A 20,578-nucleotide genomic window follows, 5' to 3' on the forward strand; every position below is an offset into this window, starting at 1 on the left:
TTTTCTTCAAAATATAGTCTGGCCCCCCACATGGTCTGAGGGACTGTGGACCAGCCCCCTGCTGAAAAAGTTTGCTGATCCCTGCTCTAGGTCTCCTGGGCATCTTTACTCAGCATGCAAGGAGTTGCTAGTGCTGGTGCTTGTTAAATCCAAAGGCTATGAGGTGACTAGAGGATGGAAATCAACAACTGAGGAGGCACAAGGCAGGCTGTGGCACTGAGACCCACTTGAAAGCGAAGCCCACAGGTGCCTCCTGGTCCACTGCTTGAGAAGCACTGCCCCACTGCATTCTAGAGCTTTCCCTGGAACTGTTCCCAGTGTTTCCCAGACATGTTTTGTGGTGATTATTTTGAGAGAAAACTTTATTGCAACACTGATCTTTGCAGTGTGTGGAGCTAAAACGCTATTAAGGCTTTCCAGGGCTTCTGTGCCTTTAAATTGAACTCCTCCATTTTGCACGTTCACAACTTGCCTTCTTGCTTCCTGTTGATCCAGGCTGAGCTGTTAGTGATGAACAGCTCCTGCTTTTCTCCTTTCTAAAGTGCTCCAAAGCCAGTGGTTATGGTGGTGGCAGCTTCAATTACTTATTGCTGCAGTATTTGCTTTGTGCATATATGTTTATATTTTAATGTAACCTTTTTAAAAAAACATGTTGTAAGGCATTTGGAGACCTTTTCGACAACGAGCAACTAACAAATTTAGTAAACAAACAAACATTCCTTAAAAAGGGGGTAAAACAGTGCCATAAAAACCACTATTTCTCCATTAATGAAAAGAATAAAAAGGGGAAAGGGGTAATAAGAGGAAATTAGTAATTAAATCATCTTTCCTGTCCCACCTCCAAAGGAAAACTGGGACTGGGGCAATTTAGAGAATTAAAGGGGCAAAGGAGGCTATTAATCGTTAATTCTACAACCCTCAACAATAGGAAGAAACAAAAAGGGTTGGGGTTGCAAAATGGAAGCCTTTGTTTAAGAAAGACCTTTGCTGAATGGAACTTCCTTGTGACCAGACAGTACAAAACGGCATTGCTGCATAATATAGCAATAGATTTTAATTCCACTTCAAGGTAAAATTACCACTTCAAGGCAATTGGGGAAAAGCAGTGCCGCAGCTGTGCTGAAGTACTCTAGTGTGGCTGAAGGACCTTAGTTTGTGCTGTTCAATCAGCATCACAGGTTGTCATGTTACACAGGTAACCTATTAAGGACCTAAAAAGATGGGCCACTGGTCTGCTTGACTAGGCCATTGACTCATCTAGTCCAGCATCTGAAACTCACAGTGGCCAACCAAATACCTGAGGGAAGCCTGAAAGCAGGGCTTGAGCTCAACAGCACCCTCCACACTTGTGAATGCTAGCAACTGACGCTGAGAGACTGTAGAAGCAGAACATAGCCATTGTAGCTAGTAGACATTGATAACTAGTGACGTGATAGTTGTTTCTGTTCCTAATGGCTTATTATCTGGTGCTGCAGCAGATAGGATAGGGATTTCCCCCAACCTTAGCTTTTAAGACGCACTGTTATGTGTTTAAACTGCTCTCCATGGGGACCTCAAACTGATGATACTCTATTAAAACAAATGCTGAAATCTCCACTTACTCATTGCGTGCCTCGTGAGTTTAATTTTTAAGGAAGCAAAACTTAAGGAGAAAAGTCATGACTATTCAAAATAGGAGCTGCCTTTCTCAAGACATTTTCCTGCCTGAGGCGCCCCCTCATGCCATTCCCTGTAAATAAGTTGACTCTGATTTCAACTGTGGCAATAGAAAAGTATTCTCCATGGAAAGCAAGTTTAGGGGGATGTAGGCCAGGAAGCACATGGCACACACAGCTCTGTCCTCCCAACACTTTGGCACCTGCTACCTGCTCCACAGCATCTGCTGCCTGAGGCAGTTGCCTCATTTTGCCTATATGGTGGGGCCAGCCATGGCTGAATCTAACCAACTGTCCATTGATCTGCCTGTCAGTAGAATGCCAGATGCCTTTGTCTGGCTACGTTTGAAAACAGAAAGCAAGACCCTTCTGGAAAAGTGCAATTGTCCATAGTCTAATACATCCCTTCACCTGTTTTGCAGGAGCTACCATCAGTTATGCCCTGCTAGCTGCACATCTGTCGTGGGATGCCTTTATTTATTTATTTATTTTTAATATTTTATTAAGGGTTTTCTTGTTTTACAGTGTAAGTGTAATGCCTCGTATTTTTTTTTTCTTCCATGTAACAATTTTACAAATCTGTTTCATTTGATGAGGCATTAGGGAGAGAAGAAAAGAAAAAAAGAAAAGAAAAAAAAGGAAAGGGGGTGGAGGGAGGGGAGATGGATGGGGGTGGGGTCGGGTAGCGGTGTTTCTGTTATGCTTAATGTATGTAGAGTTTGGTGTCAGCGTGCTTGTGTTGTTCACTTGTGTTCCTTTGGTGGTGAGAGAGGTTGGGGTTGGCCTAGGGTGTGATTGTTTGTTTGTGATTGGCTGTGGTGATCTTTGTTTTCGTGTGTGAGTGAGGTGGGTGGGTGTTTTGGATCAGGTTAGCCATATTGATTTGTATGCTGTTGGTGGATTATTGTCGTTGTCCTGTTGGGCTGTGTATGTGATAAAGGGGAGCCATACCGGGGTGAAGGTGTCTTCTTCTGTTTGTCCCCGTGTCAGTTTCAGTTTATTAGTTAATTTTTCTAGTAGGGCTGTTTCCCATACTATTTGGTACCATTGGTCCATGCTTACTCCTGACAGGTCTCTCCAGTGTCGTGGGATGCCTTTAGTAAATGTAAAGAGAAAGTTCTGCAGGTGCAACTCTAACTTCTCCCTTCATAGGGGCTGCAATGAGGAGATGATAGGCATATGCAATCTCCTGTCACTGCAGCACCATGAAATGAGAAGTTCAAGGTGCACCTGCAGAACTTTCTCTTTACATTTGCATTCCTATTTATGAAGCTATGAATAGCATGGACTCTGTTCCAGACTGGCTCTGACGACACTGCTCTTTCCATTACCAACACGATGGTGAAGGCTATGCTGCTCCTTTAAATACCAGCACTAAATAAAACTAGTAATGTAATTTTTAGTATATATGCATATTATAAATATCCTTTGCATTCTTACAAATAATGTAGAGAGCATGGTAAACTTTTGTCTCACTGTGATTTACTTGTGTCTCTGTTTTCCTGTAATTTTATTAGTGCCTAGTTGGTGGAATGCTTTTTGGGGTAAAAACTGAAAGAAGAAACATGCCTAAAAGAATAAGAATAAATCTGAATAACCTGTGGTGCTTTTGCTCCATTCTCCTCATTTTCTATTCACTACAAATTTGTAATGTAAGGTTTTTTTAAAAAAATGTCACAATACACTTCTAATTACACATTGTCATCTTTGTCTGTTCAGTTTCTGGTTTCAGTTTTTTGCCTGCATTGATGACTCCCACTCTGTCAAATATTAGTCATTCATTATACTGAAAGCAGAATGTGCCTCACTGGTGTAACTAGGATTTTTAAAATGCATTCATGAGAATTACAATATTTAAAAACCCCTCAAATGAAATATAATCTATAATCAAGTGGATCGGCCGGATTAGAGCAGTGGTTCATAAGATTAGTCACAGTGCAAGTTTGTAAAGTGAGGCAGGAGGAAGAATCTTCAAGCCTCCCTGTTAACAGCATCAAGGCCAGCCATGATCAGTATTGTGTTTCCTGCTGTCAGTGAAAGCTGATGGCGAGCAGAGCCCTTTGGTTTGCAGAAGTGCCTCTGTCTTGTTCTTCCCTTAACTTGCTGTTTTTAATGTTGTGTACCTAGGAAGCCTGGAATTCCTCAGAAGCTTGTCAGAAGTTTCCTGATGAGAATTGCCCTATTGAGCTTCTCCACAACAGTTCTTTAAACAAAAAAAAACCCCACTTCCCCTCACCACACTTAAAAGTGTCTTTCCACACCCTGAAGTTTGAATTGCAGGTCACAAACCCACATTTTCCAAAGTAGTGTGAATGCATTATAGTGGCCAACTGTAAGGACAAATTGGGAGAACTGGATAGGGGGATTATTCTTCCCTGTAAATGTTCCCCATGGCAACTTTGTCCAGCAGCCTCAACTGAGTTCTGCTTTGGGGGCCTTGGTGAGTAAGAAGAATGAATACCACTGTAAGGACATTTGCAGGAAGAATGAATGAGCAGGGTAGGATCCAGCTTTTTCCTTTTGATCACTGATTCTTATTAGCAACCAGGGGCGCCAACTTGAATAAAATATTGGGGGGTCCAGGTAAGCCCCACCCCGCATAATCACATGACACAGTGCACACACACCATTTGAATGGCAGTGCCCATCAACTTTGGAGTGCCAGTCCCCTCAAATATTTTATGGGGGCGAACCTGTAGAAGTTGGCTCCTATGCCAACAACTGCCCACACAGCCCCTGCATTAGCACTGCAACACATGGTTATTGGTTATACAGTGGTACCTCTAGTTACAAACTTAATTCATTCCAGAGGTCCATTCTTAACCTGAAACTAGAGGTGCGCTTTTGCTAATGGGGCCTCTTGCTGCTGCTGCACCGCCGGCACACAATTTTCGTTCTCATCCTGGGGCAAAGTTCTCAACTCGAGGTAACTCTTCCAGGTTAGCGGAGTTTGTAACCTGAAGCGTTTGTAACCTGAGGCATTTGTAACTCGAGGTACCACTGCATAGGCCATTGCCTTATTCTGAGTTGAATCATTCGGTCTGTCTAGTTCAGTAGTGAGTGGCTCTCTGGAGTTTCAGACAGTCTTTCTCAGCCCTCTGCTTGAACATGGAACAGAGAAAAGCACAGGATAGAGGGGGGAAACCAGGCAGTAAAATTTTAGGTGTTTGCCAGTGTCCCTCCAGGTATCATTGGACTCCAGCTCCCATCAGCTGTAGTCAACACTGAATGGTCTGAAAGGATGTAAGCTGGAATCCAGCATCACCTGCAGGCTCACAGGTTCTCTTTTCCTGGCTTGAAAGTACCTTTCCCATCCATAAAACACAAACATTTTAATGTCCTAAAGTGAACAAGTTCTGTAAGTTCTAATATGCTGAGGCTGCTGACTGGTTACCACCAATCTTCTCCTTCCAGTCTTCAGAAGAAGATTCTAAGGTATTCATGTCATTAAAGCTTATAAATCAAACAAAGGATGTGTATGTATTGTTAAAGATGCATGTATGCCATTAAGCTGCTTTAAAACAGACCGCTTGTCTGAAGCATGAGGAACATCTGATCCAGTGTTTTATTTACATACATGTGTGTATGAAATGCAATTTGTGAAGCTGAGTACAACAGCTCTCTCTTGCTCATGATCCCCAACAATTGCTGTTCAGCTGTCTCTGAAACTGCAGTTACGACTACCCATTTACAGGCTTATCCTCCATGAATTTCTCTGGTCCCCTTTTAAAGCCAGCCATTGGAGTCCATCACCACATATTGTGGAGCTACTTCCATAGTTGGTGCAAACCTTCATTTGCCTGTCCTCCAACATTCAGTTTCATGGAATAATATTAGGTTCTTGTATTAAGAGAGAAGAAATCCTTCTCTCTATAGACCTTTTCCACATCGTGCATCATTTTTCACTCTACTAGGCCCCCTGACTTCGCAATTTTTGTAAACTAAACAGCCCCAAACAGTCCCTTTCCACAAAAGGGAGTTGACCCAGGCCCTTTATCATTTTGGTTGCCCTTTTCATAATGTCTGGGGAGAGAAAACGAAATGAAACAATCACAACAGAAGAGATGTGAATTGGCCCTAAGTGCTAGTACAGCAAAATTAAGCTAGGCAAATGAGTCCTTGGAGGGCAAGTATGGTTTTGTCAGACAAAATTAAGGGAATCTTTGAGATAGGTTTGAAGCACTTTGCATTTAGGATGTGTGTGTGTTTTTATCAAGTGATATTAAGAATGCTATGCAGCCCTGTCATTTGTGAATATCCATCATTAGAAAAAATGACTGTACTAATCTGGTTTCAGGGTCAATGTACCTCAATAAAGCCATACAAATACAATACTTGATTAATGTTGTTTGCAAGTAAAACAACTTGTATTTCTTGAGATCTCCCTTTTTCAAATAACACAATATAGCTGCACAAAAGTAATCAGGGTCAACTATATCAACAATATAAGTTACAAAAATGGACACATAGGCGTCTAACAGGCCCCAAAGTTTATAAAAACATTGCCACCAGCAAAAGAAATATTTATGTTAATTTATGTTTCAATTTATGCACATTTCTGTTGTTTTCTTACATTGTCCATTTTGTTGGTACTTAACTGAAAACATTGTTTTGTCAGTACTTAATGGAAAACCTCAGTAAACAAACAGTAAAATAAAGCAGCATATTGTGCCATTAACATTCATATAACTTAATTATAACAGTCACACAAGTATAACAGTGCAATAATTACAAGTTGTGAATTACCACTAACAACAATAAATCTCACAGACCTTGCAGTCATATCACAAAGCACCTACGCAACCTAAATCACCACATTTCACAACTAGATGAGCAGAGCAGACAAAACAGTTACATGAAGCACCTCATTGCTGTGATCTTCTGCAATTGCGTCAACTGCAGAGACCACACCTCCTCCTTTTCTTGCTGTCAGGAGTGGCAGGCCTGACCAGTTCCAAGGCTGTATTTCTTGAAAGTCCAGAGAAGGTTCAACCCATGGTTTCATAAACTCTAGGTCTACTAAACAAGAACAACTTGTGATGTTCATGCCACCGTGGGTTGTTCAGCTTTCAGACAATACAGTGGTACCTCGGCTTAAGTACTTAATTCGTTCTGGAGGTCTGCTCTTAACCTGAAACTGTTGTTAACCTGAAGCACCACTTTAACTAACGGGGCCTCCTGCTGCCGCCGCGCCGCCGGAGCCCGATTTCTGTTCTTATCCTGAAGCAAAGTTCTTAATCTGAAGCACTATTTCTGGGTTAGTGGAGTCTGTAACCTGAAGCGTATGTAACCTGAAGCGTATGTAACCCGAGGTACCACTGTACATTAGAAAAAACTCCACTGGCCACTGTTTGATCAGGTGTTTGGAAGTGTATGCATAGAGTGTCTGGCCACTGGTCCAGAGCAGCTCATCTGCCAGCCTGGGCCTTCAAATCTGCAGAAGAATCCTGCCTGTAGGCATCTCAGCATCCATGATTCATTGTGTGACAGCACCGAGTGAGGCCTTACAGAGCTGGGCCTTATGGTTCCCTGCTTGTGGGACTTCCTCTCATTGGAGATACAGTTGACTCCCATATTACCGGCTTTTCAACACTGTGTAGAGACGTATATTTTCCTTCAGGCCATTGGGACTGGCTGAGCTAATAAATTGTCTTTTTGTTGCAGCTTAGTTGTTTTTATGACAAGTATTGGTTTTATGTTATGTTGATACGCAGCACTATATCTTAATTTAATGTGATATGCTGCCCTGGGATTCTTCAGATTGAAGGGCTGGTTATTAAATTTACTTATTTATTTTGACAATGTATATACCACTTCATTACAGTTGTCTCTAAGTGGTGTATAGTGAACTCAACAAATATAATATAGATAAAAAATCAACAAAAAACAGTAAATTAAGAAATACTTTGAATGTCTGCTTTTTTTAAAAAAAAAGTCTTCAGTAAGTCCTGGTAGCTCAGCAGGGAGGGGACCTGTCTGATCTCACTAGAAGAGAGTTCTTCAAAATTGGGTTCACAATACAGAATGCACAACTTCTGCTGCATATGGCTGTGCATCCATTAATAGTGACTCCTCCAAAAACCAGTGATATAAGGGATATAAGGAACCAGGTAGTGCTTAAAGTATCTTGGACCCAACTTTGTAAATTAATATGAAAACCTTGAACCTGTATGTACAGTGCAATAAAGAAATAAAGAACAAATAAGTGGATGAAGACTACCTAGAGAACATAAGAGTTCCGGAAGACTGACACCAAGTTTTATTATTTTTTTCTCAATGCCATTGACCCCACCTGTTGACAGAGGGTTAACATGGGGTATATAACACAGAAGAAAGCTATTTTTAAAAATGAGCATACATTGTAGAAAATGCAATTTTAATTTCACACTAGAGATATGGGAAGTGCAAAAAAAAAAATCCTTCTTTAATCTTTTTGGCATATGTTTTAAAATACAGTTTATATTTATTTTCAGAAAAAAATCACCTTTTAAAAAATACCACCCTTGGGGCTATGGTTTAATTCCCCCCTCCCAAACTCCTAATATGGGCAGACTGTCCTGCTTTAATTTTCCTTGATGCCAAGCACCATAATTAATAACTGATTCTGCTACCTCTGGAATGAAAAGTAATTAGAAAGAAAGAAAGAAAAAGAAAGAAGCCTAAAAATAGGGAGAGACTTCAGCTGCTCCTTCTTCCCCTTCACGTTGCCATTACGATGTGTGAGCGAGGAGATACCGATGCACCTCGGAGATGCTTCTTTTGTGGTTCGGAGGAGAAAGGGGGAGAGATGGGGGCGGCGGCGGCGGCGGCAGACGCGATCCTCGCTGCTACCTTTCCCAGAGGCTGAGCCACAGCAGCGAAGGAAGAGCAGGCACCCCGGCGGCGGCGGCGGCAGCAGCAGTTTCCCTTTTCCCCGGCCCTGACTCTACGGGCGCATGCTCACTTGTGCCCGCAGCCCTGGACCATATTTGTCAGGACTCCTCGAGAGACGGAGAAAAAAAAATAAAGCGAGAGAGAGAGAGAGAGAGAATTTGGGGGGGTAAGGAAGCGCCTGGTTCCGACCTGATTGCTAACCCATTAACTGCAATGCACAACGCCGAGGGGTTGCCTTTCCATTGCCTCCCTTTGGCTGAGGATGAAAGTTAAGAGAGAGAGATAAAGGGAAGCAAGCGCACCTCCTCTGCCTCCCTTATGAACCGGGAGGAGGAGCGCGCGCGCGGGGGGGGGGGGGAGAGAAATAGAAGAGAATTTTCTCCATAAAGGTGTGGGGGGGGGGGGCGGCGCGCGGCGCGCAGAGGGAAGAGTTCCAGCACAGCCTCTCGCCCAGGGGATGGGACCCGAGGTGGTGGGGGAAAGTGGCCCGGCGCCTGCGAAGTGGCCGGGGAGTGTGGGTCGGCCACGGAGGGTTCCTTCCCTAAAAAAGCCCCTAAGTGCGTGAGAGTGAAAGAGGAACAAAAGAGTGGGCGAGGGAGAGCGAGAGAGAGGTGCCTTCGGCGTCCGCGCCCCCCACCCCGCTCGCTTCTTCCCCAACATATGACGGGTAAATTGTGGGGAGAAAAGGGAGGAGGTGGAGGCTGGAGCGGCCGTGGAAATGAGGAGGGCATTTCGCAGCCCCGCACGTCTTGGCGGGCGGAGACCGGCGGGGAGGGAGGGGGGCGGCGGCGGTTCTGCGGCGTCCTGCCGCCCCGCCACTGGGGAGCCGGCCCGGGTTTTTTGACACTTCCCCGGGAGTGTCTAGGGAAGGGGGACGGCAGCGCCGCCGCCGCGACAGGGATTTGGGGGAGAGAGGGGTGCGGGTTGCGGAGGGGCCGCCGCAGCCGCTCGCTCGCTCCGTTTTTGTTTACGGGGTTCCCTCAGCCGAGGGAGGGATGGAGGCTGGAAGCGCGCGGGGAGGAGGAGGGACGGACTTTTCCCACCCAGATTTGGCTGCAGCGGGATATACCGGTTGCATGTGTAACGTGTGTCGTGTCTCCCCTCCTGGAGAAGAGAAGCGGGGGGGGGGGAGGCCTGCTCGGATCAGCGCGCACGGGCAGCTTCTGAGGGTGTGTTTCCCCCCCTTCTTTTTCGTCAAAGGTTTATTATTATTAATAATAATAATACTGTTTCTCCTCCTTCTTGTCTCCCCTTTGCAGCTTCTGGACTTTGTGGCGGGCGCGCGCGCGGCGGCGGCGTGTGCATGTGTGTGCCGATATATAGAAATATAATACTGAGCTCCCCAATTCCGCCATTTTGGGCAAACTTTGCACACGCACGCACACACCACACGCGCAGCAGAGACGCTCCTCGCAGTTAGGAGTGGGAGGGAGCGTGTGTGGAAGGGGTGGGGGGAACTCTTGCTCCCCGTGCATGTCTTCTCACTTAAGTGTAAACATAGGTAGGGATTGGGGGCAGCAAATAAACCCCCGTGGGAGATGCGGGGATTTCCCCCCCTCTTTTGCGCGCGCGTGTGTGAGGGTGGGAGAGGTGTATTTGCATCACATGAACGTGGCTCGTGTGAATTAAGCCAAGCTAGCAGCACACCCGGGTTCCTAATACTCTGCAACAACGCCGCCCGCTTGCCTATATATTCTCCGCTTCCTGTAGTAGCCCTTTACCCATGATGAGCTGCAAACTGACACACTTGTTCCAAGCTCTTCGTGGGGGAGATGGGAAGGCGCTCGGCCCGAGCTCCCCATATCTGAGGGTCCGTAAGTGTGTGTGGGGGGGGGGACTCAAGTCTGCTCTGTGGTACGTTGATGTGGAAGATAACAGGAGGTGCGTGGGTGGGTGGGGGTGTTCTCCCGGAGCCCCCTCCCCTTTTATTCTCACACGCGCACAGCAGAAGGAGGAAGTGGGTGAGGAGAAAACTTTGAAAGGGCCGAGCCAACTCCAAAGGGGACCTTCTCAGAAGCGCCTGGCTAAGGGTGGATGAAAGGGGGCCGGGCTGAGGAGACCAGAAACAGAGAGAGTGAAGGGAGACGCCTTCTCCTCAAGGAGGGTGATTTCTCTCTTACGAGCTCGGGAAAGAGAACTAATCCAGAGAGGGAAAGAACCCAGAACCGTTTCTTCTCCCCTCGGAAGAGAGAACAGTCCCGGCCCTTCCTGAAAGTGGGGAGTGCGGGAAGAGAAGGGTAAAAAACAAAAAAAATGTCTCGAGTTTGTTTTAGGCAACCTCCCCTTCCCGGTTTCCGTCGCAGGCTCCGCAAGAAAAAAACGGGACCCGATTAACAAACAAGAGCAGTGCCTTTCTCTTATTATGCAACTTCCTCAGCCGGGGCACCCGGTCTCTCTCTTTTTCTCTTTCTTTCTTTTCCTTCCCACACGCTTATACACCTTTTGCTCGCCGTGCAACGGCCTCGCCGCCCTCCCCTTGGGCATTTCCTTTCAGAGAAAGTGGAGGCGTCGAGGTTATTTCAGGAGCCCCCTCGGAAAGCTGGCTCGCGGTACTTTCTGCCCTTTTACCAAAGGAGGCGAACGGAGAACCTGGGCAGGGGGCTGGGGGGGGCCCTGTTTTGTAGCCTGAAGCGTAGTTTGAATTTGGTAGTTTTTGTTACAGTGGCTTCGTTGCGCCGGGAAGTTGCATGTGAAGGACCTGCGCCTCTCTTCGACCCCTTCCGCCGCTCTTCTTAATTTTAAGAGGGCGGGGGGAGAGAGAGAATATGTAGTATCCTGAGTGATCACAGTGTTCTCCAGAAAAGTTTCAAGTGCAGCAAAATACGCTATTCCAAAACTGGCCAAGGAGGGACCCCTACTGGTGGAACGGAGGTATCCACCCTGGGGATGAAAGTTCAAATTCTGGCCTCCAAGTTTTGCCGTGATTGCACTTCAGAGTTCAGGAATTGGTGAGGTATATTCCAAAGGAATGGTTTGAAGATATGTTTTTTTTGCTGCTTCCCCCTTCCATACCGTTTCTGTTATTACAGTGTTTTCTGATGTATATGAAATGTACATATATAATGAAGAGTGTTTCTTAGGTTTATTATGATACTAAACGCTTTCATTTTGAATACTCAACACCAAACATAATAAACACATCTGATAGTTGTGAAGATGAGTGTACAGTGGTACCTCGGGTTAAGTACTTAATTCGTTCCGGAGGTCCGTTCTTAACCTGAAACTGTTCTTAACCTGAAGCACCGCTTTAGCTAATGGGGCCTCCTGCTGCTGCTGCGCCGCCGGAGCACGATTTCTGTTCTTATCCTGAAGCAAAGTTCTTAACCTGAAGCACTATTTCTGGGTTAGCGGAGTCTGTAACCTGAAGCGTATGTAACCTGAAGCGTATGTAGCCCAAGGTACCACTGTATTCATTTCTCCCCCCTCTTTGCACATCGGTTTCCTAAAAGTGTTAGATCAGTCAGTTTCACTTTCCTGTCTAGTGCATTTCTGTTGATACAGGACAACTTCAGATCGCCTTTGGCTGTAATTAAATAAAAATTAGGTTTTTTCAATGAATAGTTTTATGATAACTGTAGGATTTTCTTTGCAGGCATCTGCTATACTTTATTCAAGTTTCTTCTGATGGAGGAATTGTTGGTTGCTAGAAGCATACCACTTAAGGTGATAGAAGGGCCTGCAGAAATGATAGTCTTAAAATTCATTTAGGAGGCTAGAATATACAGAGGTATGTTTCAGATGTGTGGATATGGAAAGTTGGGAAGCCTCCCTCACACGTTGGATGGCTTGTAGAAAACAAACCACAAGCTTGCACTTGCTCCTAGATTAACCTAAGGCTAAGTTCATAGCTTTAAATAAGATTCACATATTTTTATGGCAAAGAAGAGCCACACATCCAGGTACCCCTAAAGTTTTGGAACTTCCCACCCCAACAATATGTATGAGTGGCAGACAAGGAAGGTCTTTGAACACTTTTCTCATGTACAGCATTCAAAGATGCCCTGCATGCTGGCCAATTTTGATAAAAATACCTGTTTCCTTGACTCACCTAAGTCCATCTTTATTTTTCTGAGATAACTATTTTAGTCAAAATTTTGTTTGTGATTGCATAAGGAGTAGGATCTCTTCTTCTGTAAATATTTTGAGGGGTTGGGGGAAAGAGAAATGTATATGGAAAGGTGTGCATGCTTCATATGCTGTTAATGTTTGTGTAGCCAAATTCAAGGTGGAGTATCTCGTTTCAGTTTGTCTGCATTCCTGGATAGTGATTAAAGGGAGTTTGCCACCTCAACTCTGTGGCGCTGTTTCTTAAAAAAATAAATACCCCATATAGTAGATACAGTGGGGTTCTCTTTCCCTTGTGTTCTGTTGGATACATCCTAGTTCATTTTAGCTTTTGTTGGTGCTGGAAGTAATTGGTTTTTCCTGGTAGGGGACTGCATGATTGTATCTTCACTTGCTTTCTGCAGTATACTGTTAAATGAAACAAACAAATGACATTAAGATAGCTTTTTCACCTCTTGTGACATATCTCTTGGGAAGTTTAGAGCTGTACTTAGTTGGTGTTTATAGCACAGCTGTCATTTTGAAGTCAGCTTTATTTAATCACTTTTATAACTGTACATTTGACATTCCGGTCATTTTTCAGAAAAGGGAATTGTTTGAGTACAGTTTGGTGTTTATTATGCTGTAAGGGTCTGGCGCTTAAGCTGTTACTGAGTTTAATTGGGCAGGCTTCTCCTGATGTATGTTGACAAAACAAGTTTTCTGACTGATAGTATGAGTTTATTTCCATTAACACTTCACCTGTTCGAAATTATGAAGACAGGTTGTTAGAATAGGGAGAGTACAAAATATAGTGATTAATGAACATGGAAAGCATAAGCAATACACTTTCTCATTTAATCCTTCAGGAACAAGGTAATCAGCTGAAGAGCAAGTCTGAGCAGTGCAATAATTCAGGAAATGAGATGTTTCAAAACAAAACAATCTTGTTAAAATTATACAAAAATGTAAGTGCTTTCCATTGGGTACTCCATTGGATTTGGCAGGAAGAAAGAACAGGCTCAAACTGAATGCCGAGTGCAGAAACTAATCGTGATCCAGTGGCAAAGAATTGTTAAAGCTTGCATTGACACCCCCCCCCCAAATATATTGTTTCAGTCTTGATAAAGCTTGGTATGAAGTTAACTATTACAAGGTTGCAGTGGCACACTACCTAGCTGAAGTAACTCCTTGAGGGGTTCTAGCCATCGCTTGAGGGACTATCTGGTTTCCTGTATTTTCAATGCTGAGTTGAAGTTTTTGCATGTTAAGTTGGCCTGCACTGAAAAACTATTTGCAGCAGCATTACTACAGTAGAAATCTATGTTCAACTTTTTCCTCAGAGTGGAAAACGTTCCCTGTCACAATTGTAAGCATTAGAAAAATATGTTTCTATATAAATCTACTTCTGATTTAGTTATTGCATGAGTGAATCCGCCTTTCTCCCCCCACTTTCTTTGCTCCAGGGGTATTTTGGCTTTACCAAAAGGTGGAAATTAAAGGGACCTTGAAGGAAGACTTCCTTGCACATCCTAGGGCAGCATCTTGCTTAGTTAATGTAAGCCTGAGGCATGTGGGGGGAAAAGAGTGACATCCATGGTAGGGATGGGGGTGGGAGTTTCGTAAGTGTTAAGGCCAGAACAGCACCAAAATAAAGTGGGGCAACCTGCATTTTCCTTAGTTGAAACAGCTACCTCTCCTTGCTGGCTATGCATGCTCAAAACAATTGGATACATGCGCAGCAGGACTCTCTGCATAGGATGCTACTTTATAATGAGATAGACCGTTGGTCCATTTAGCTCAGTATTGCCCACACAGATCGGCAGAGGTTTTCCAGTGTTTCAGGATGGGGTAATACCCTAGCTCTACTTAGGGATGCCAGCAATTGAACTTGGACCTTATGCATACAAAGCAACTGCTGAGCTATGACATTTTCAGACTTACTTGAAAGTAATTTTCTGCTGAGTTTTAATGGATATTGTGGGCTTTCAGCAAATACTGAAAACCTTCCCTCCCCAGTCAGACTTGTGATTGTTGCTGATTTGTGTTCAACCAGCATTTTGAATATGTTTGCAATTTGTCTTCTTATACTTTTATGAGATTTTATTATTGTATTTCTTTAAGGTACAGTGATACCTCTGGTTACAGACGCTTCAGGTTACAGATGCTTCAGGTTACAGAGTCCGCTAACCCAGAAATAGTACCTCAGGTTAAGAACTTTGCTTCAGGATGAGAACAGAAATCGTGCTGCACAGCGGCAGCGCGAGGCCCTATTAGCTAAAGGGGTACCTCAGGTTAAGAACAGTTTCAGGTTAAGAACGGACCTCCAGAATGAATTAAGTTCTTAACCAGAGGTACCACTGTATTGCTAAACATAGAATACTTTAAAGTGAAAAATTTTGGGAAATTACCGTACTTTTCCATGTATAAGAAAAGGTTTTTTTACTCTAAAATAAGGCTATAAATCGGGGGGGGGGGCGTTTTATACAAGGATAGTGCATATGCGGGACAGGCAATTGGTTGCAGCTGCGAGCAGGAGCTTGTCAGTGGCAATTGGGTGGTTGAAGGCGGCTGCTGCAAGGGCTGCTTAGGATTGGCTGCTGGTGCAACAATTTTGTGACTGATTGGTGGTTGCTCAACAACTTTGGCAATCCTCCCCCAAAGAGCTCAACAACTCTGGGCCATCTTCCCCCATTTACTTAATTTGGGGTCTGCAAAAGTAGGGGGCATCTTATACACGGGAAAATACAGTATGTTAAGAAAGGCTCTGGCTTTAATGTGGATAATGTCATTACAGTCATACCTCAGGTTAAATATGCTTCGAGTTGAGCGCATTCAAGTTGCTCTCCTCGGCAATCCGGAAGTAATGGAGTGTGTTACTTCCGGGTCTCACCGCTTGCGCTTGCACATGCGCAGACGCTCAAAATGATGTCATGCGCAGAAGCAGTGAAAAGTGACCCGCACGTGCGCAGACATGCCGTCGCTAGTTACGTTTACCTCTAGATGCGAACGGGGCTCCAGAACGGATCCCGTTTGTATCTAGAGGTACCACTGTATATAGTTTAGTCACTAGGTGGCACGTGGTATAGTGGTGGAATCAGGATCCACCAGTTGCTGTTCTGTTATTGTTTAACAGAGACAATAAAGTTCTTATCTACCTTCCTAACCGGTGTGTCATCTAAGGCTTAATAACAGTTTATTGCAAACTCACTGTGCAGATGCGGTCTTACATGAATACTGGGCCCAGCACACACATCTGAGTCAAAGATTGCAGCTGCAGCGTACAGTTAAATCTCTAGTTTCTACAGTCTTTGTATAATTTTTATGATATTTGCTATTTATAGATACTTCTTTCATTAGTTAGTCTTACTACCTTTGCAGAAGAATGTTTAGATCTGAATCTCCAAGTTCTTTAATCTTTTCTGTATTCAAGTCCATTTAAAAATGGACTTTTTTTTTGGTCAAATATAATGGGCTCCAAGAGAAGATACACGTAAAGGCAATTATTTCTGTGACAATGGGTTAATTTTTTAAAAAAGGATCAGCTGTCATATGCTTTGTCTGCACCAAGTATCCTACATTCTACCTCTAGCACATTTAAATAACCATATATTAGAAATTGATGCAGGGAGAAGTAGAGCCCTGTCTGTTACTTTCAGATAAGAATGTATATGGTTCAAATGTTTTCAGGTTACGTGCTGTGAAAAGGGAAAGTTATTACTTCTCCCAAAGTTTTAGGTGGCTTAAAAAAAATTAAAAATAAGCAATACAAACTGTTAAAACATTGCAGTGAAATGAGCACAAACAGCTTTTGATGATGTCTACATTAATCTGCATTAATTAGCAAATGACATCACTTAACATCCAGCCTGAACAAGACTTCTGGGGAGCACAAGAGTTTGCTCGCTATTTTCTGACACTTTTGTTGGTTCTTATTGCTTAGCTCTGATTTTTGTTTTAACACAAAGAGTTGCCATTGGTGTAGAAGAGGCCACCAGATACTGTAAGAAGAGAGTCGTAATTGCTTTTGGGACTCTCCACACAACTATTTGTCTCATGCCTGGAGAGTGCAGATCTGAGTGGTTTTCTGTTTGACCTGCAATTTTCAAGCATGGGTTCGAGCGGATTCCCCCTTGCTCCTCTCCTTTCCCAGGGAAACACCTTTTTTAAAGTTAAATCGGAGCGCATGTCAATCCAGAGAAAACCTGATTTGCTGAGCGCTAACGAGCAGTTTTCTCTGGGGTGGAAGCAACAGGACAAGTGGAAATGTGAATAATCCCTTAGACAGCAGGCTTTCTAAAGAAGCGCAAACACATTTATTGCATTAATTTTAAACCTCTTCACATTTTATGATCCTTCCTATAGAAGTTATTAAAATGCACAGAAGAGGGAAGCTGACACACAACATTGTTTCACAAAGCTACTCAACATGGGTAACACTATACAGCAGTATTCTTTCCAAGTCACTTGCAAGTGTAAAACAAGAGTCATATCCAGACTAAGTTGAACTCCGTTTCCATTTAAATTGAGGAGCTGAGTTGTTCATGACTTGATGTCCACTGAAGTTAATTGGACTTCAATTCAACCAGCTGGGTCTGAGTTCAACCCAGGTTATTCCTGTTGTACAGACTGCATTATGATTATGGTTATTTGTCTAGTACAGTGGTACCTTGGGTTAAGTACTTAATTCGTTCCGGAGGTCTGTACTTAACCTGAAACTGTTGTTAACCTGAAGCACCACTTTAGCTAATGGGGCCTCCTGCTGCCACCTCGCCACTGGAGCACGATTTCTGTTCTCAACCTGAAGCAAAGTTCTTAACCTGAAGCACTATTTCTGGGTTAGCGGAGTCTGTAACCTGAAGCGTATGTAACCTGAAGCGTATGTAACCCGAGGTACCACTGTATCTGGCTGTGTTTCTAGAATTTGCTATCTCTGCATTATAAACTCACATATTGAAAGGTACCGTTTGAGTTGATATCAACAGAGGTAGATTCTGTTTTCTATAAGAGAATGCTGTTTAGTTAAAGTTCTTCTTTTCAGAATTTGCCTCCTTCACTATGCAAGCAGGCTTCAATGGTTTCAGAGGTTATTTTGCCTGCTTATAGATACTTAAAGCATTTTATTTGGTTTTGGAAGCCTGGGATTTTCAGTTTATGTTAAAATTATTGCCAATTATATATAATGAAAATGGCAGAAAAATATACTGTACTGCACTTTATAACAGCAAATACAGTTGAATAAAAGAGCATAACTGGGGATTGGATGTGTATCCAATATGTATTGAGCTTTGGTACATGCTTAATCAAAGTTAATATTCATTGCGAAAGAGGATGGTTCATTCTTCTGCCTTGTCTGTCAGAAAAACCTAGGCCCAGAATTTGAGAGTTCTAGGGCATATAAAAAAGCAAAAATAAAGATAGAATAGTTTTTCCCCCTCAGCAAATAGTTGCTAGATATTTTTCAGATCGACTTACTGCACTGATCATGAGTCATAACTATAAGAGCTTGTCCAGGCAATCATTTCAAAGTGTTTTCTATGCCATTTTAGCCATTGTGGGATAGTCTTACAAGTTCTAATCACAGATATTTGGGCTGTGTGGTGGCAATAACTACTTGGGGAGTGTAAAAGCTTTGGTGCAACAGGTTAGCTATGTTGTTGTTTCTCTCCTGCCTTTCTAAAGAAAAGCTGGATAAGTGGTACTGCAGTGCTGAAGATGGTGATTATTTAGCATGGGAACAAGTAGTCTTGAATAGCCCCTTTCCTTCAGCCATACAAAGTCTAAAAACTAACATAAATGTGAGTGTGTATGTGGAAGGGAGGAGAAAAAGAGAGAGAAGCAAACAGGCTGAGAACAAGAGAAAAGGCCATAAGGGTAACATCATTTCTACTATATTGAATGAAAGTTGAAGAGCAGTTACGTCTGTTGATAATAGGTATTTCTGCTTTTAACTGTTTTGAGAGACGTAATTGCAGATCGTAAAGGGATTTTTTTTGTCTAGCTCAAGTTATTAGTGAGTAAGATCTACCAAAAGCAGTGGAACCTTGTTGGCAGTCTTTAGGTTTAAGTAGGGATGCGGGTGGCTCTGTGGTCTAAACCACCGAGCCTCTTGAGCTTGCTGAACATAAGGTTGTCAGTTTGAATCTGCATGATGGGGTGAGCTCCTGTTGCTTCGTCCCAGCCCCTGCCAACCTAGCAGTTCAAAAGCATACCAGTGTGAGTAGATAAATAGGTACTGCTGCGGTGGGAAGGTAAATGGTGTTTCCATGCTCTCTTGCTTCCATTACGGTGTTCCATTGCACGAGAAGTGGTTTATTCATGCTGGCCACATGACCCGGAAAGCTGTCTGCAGACAAACACCACCTCCCTCAGTCTGAAAGCAAGATGAGTGCCGCACCCCATAGTTGAATTTGACTGGAGTTAACCGTCCAGGGATCCCTTACCTTTTTTACCTTTAGGACCTAGTTCTATTGAACTTAGTCCTCTCGACTGTATCATCTGTTTTTGAGGATAAAGAGATTTTGTATGTTTATATGCTGACTTGGAAGCAAGTCCTATTACATCTACAGTGGTACCTCGGGTTAAGTACTTAATTCGTTCCGGAGGTCCGTTCTTAACCTGAAACTGTTCTTAACCTGAAGTACCACTTTAGCTAATGGGGCTTCCAGCTGCTGCCTATGTGCCGCCGGAGCACAATTTCTGTTCTCATCCTGAAGCAAAGTTCTTAACCTGAAGCACTATTTCTGGGTTAGCGGAGTCTGTAACCTGAAGCGCATGTAACCCGAGGTACCACTGTACTGGGACTTACTTCACAGAAAGCATGCATAGGATTTTAGCCTCAGCTTCACCACCGTGAAGCACACAGCATTCCATGATCTAGTATTTTTCCCCTAAAGGGAAAAAGTTCATGTAGTTCCAACTAGAAGTGTGGGAAGAGTCTCTTCTGGCCCATTGTTTGGTGGCAGTTTATTTGCGTGGGGAGTTTACAGATCTTGGCTGTTGTAACTTCTGCAATTTAGATGCACAGTTTCCAGCCTCCAAAATCATGGAAATTGTTGTCACCAGGAGTTTCTGACTTTTACATTATGGTTGTTCAAGTGAAGGAACACTCGAGTATGACCTGGAGAGTTCATGTGAAGGAACAATATAATCTTCATCTACTCTAGGTTGGGTTTTGGATAATTCTTCTCTAATGCCCAACATTTCCCATGTGTTCTACTCTGTTACTGGTGCTTATTTTATAAGTCCATGAGCAACAGCATCTTAAAATTATTATTACAGTGGCAAGTATTTTTAATCTCTCTTGGAAGCCGCCCAGAGTGGCTGGGGAAACCCAGCCAGATGGGTGGGGTACAAATAATAAATTCTTATTATTATTATAAGTTGCACCATGGCTTTATCATAGGCTTTCTTGCTGCTTGAGGGTTGGGAAACTCTCTGAAACAGCATTAGAGAAAAGCAGAAGAGGCTCATTTGTGGATGAACTGCTTTACATAGGACTTTTAAATTCCAGTCAACTATATAACCCTGTAGTTATCCATATTTGTTTCCAGCTTTAAGCAAAACACACAGTTGGAGAATGCAGATAACTAGAAATGTGACAGTTTTGATATTATCAAAGTTAGATATAGATTTTAAGTGTTATGCCAGATGTATTTCACTTAAGGCTAAAATCCAGGCAACTGCCGGATTTTATATTTTCAAAAATTGGAACCATTATTTCTTTCATTTTCCCAGCAGTCCTAGGTGCGACCTGAAACCTACACAGCACCTAGTAGAGCCTAATCCGATTAAATCTGCTGTCTCTTCCTATCCTCCATCCTCTTATTTCTGGCTAAATTTAGACTTTGCAGCATCACCATCTAGCCCAGTTTTCTACTGTACCTCTCTCTTCTATCCACTCTCCTGCCCCCCCCCCAAACTTGCTTAATATCCAGCCTGATTAGGAGCTTTGGTAAACTCAGAAACTATTTTGGTATTTTGTTATTTTTGGCTGGTTTTAATAA

General features: G+C 43.3%; 1 protein-coding gene across 16 annotated transcripts in view; it reads left to right on the forward strand.

Moving 5' to 3' along the window:
• Nucleotides 1-8,505: 8,505 nt before the first annotated feature.
• L3MBTL3 (L3MBTL histone methyl-lysine binding protein 3) overlaps nucleotides 8,506-20,578 on the forward strand; it is a gene marked incomplete at its 5' end in the record, with an annotated part of 57,488 nt that continues 45,415 nt past the window's right edge. For 2 of the 16 annotated variants that reach the window (XM_083607654.1, XM_083607656.1), the window contains one exon: nucleotides 10,563-10,765. In XM_083607654.1, coding sequence (XP_083463780.1) covers nucleotides 10,563-10,765 — 203 coding nt within the window. Of the gene's footprint in view, nucleotides 8,695-8,797; nucleotides 8,918-8,953; nucleotides 9,196-9,270; nucleotides 9,698-9,816; nucleotides 10,030-10,059; nucleotides 10,339-10,451; nucleotides 11,078-11,946; nucleotides 14,131-20,578 lie in introns of those variants that run through there. The other 14 variants (XM_083607661.1, XM_083607655.1, XM_083607648.1 and 11 more) reach the window with 14 other exon arrangements.

The sequence above is a fragment of the Podarcis filfolensis genome (genome assembly GCF_964270895.1).
Source record: "Podarcis filfolensis genome assembly, chromosome: 3".
Classification (NCBI taxonomy): Eukaryota; Metazoa; Chordata; class Lepidosauria; order Squamata; family Lacertidae; genus Podarcis; species Podarcis filfolensis.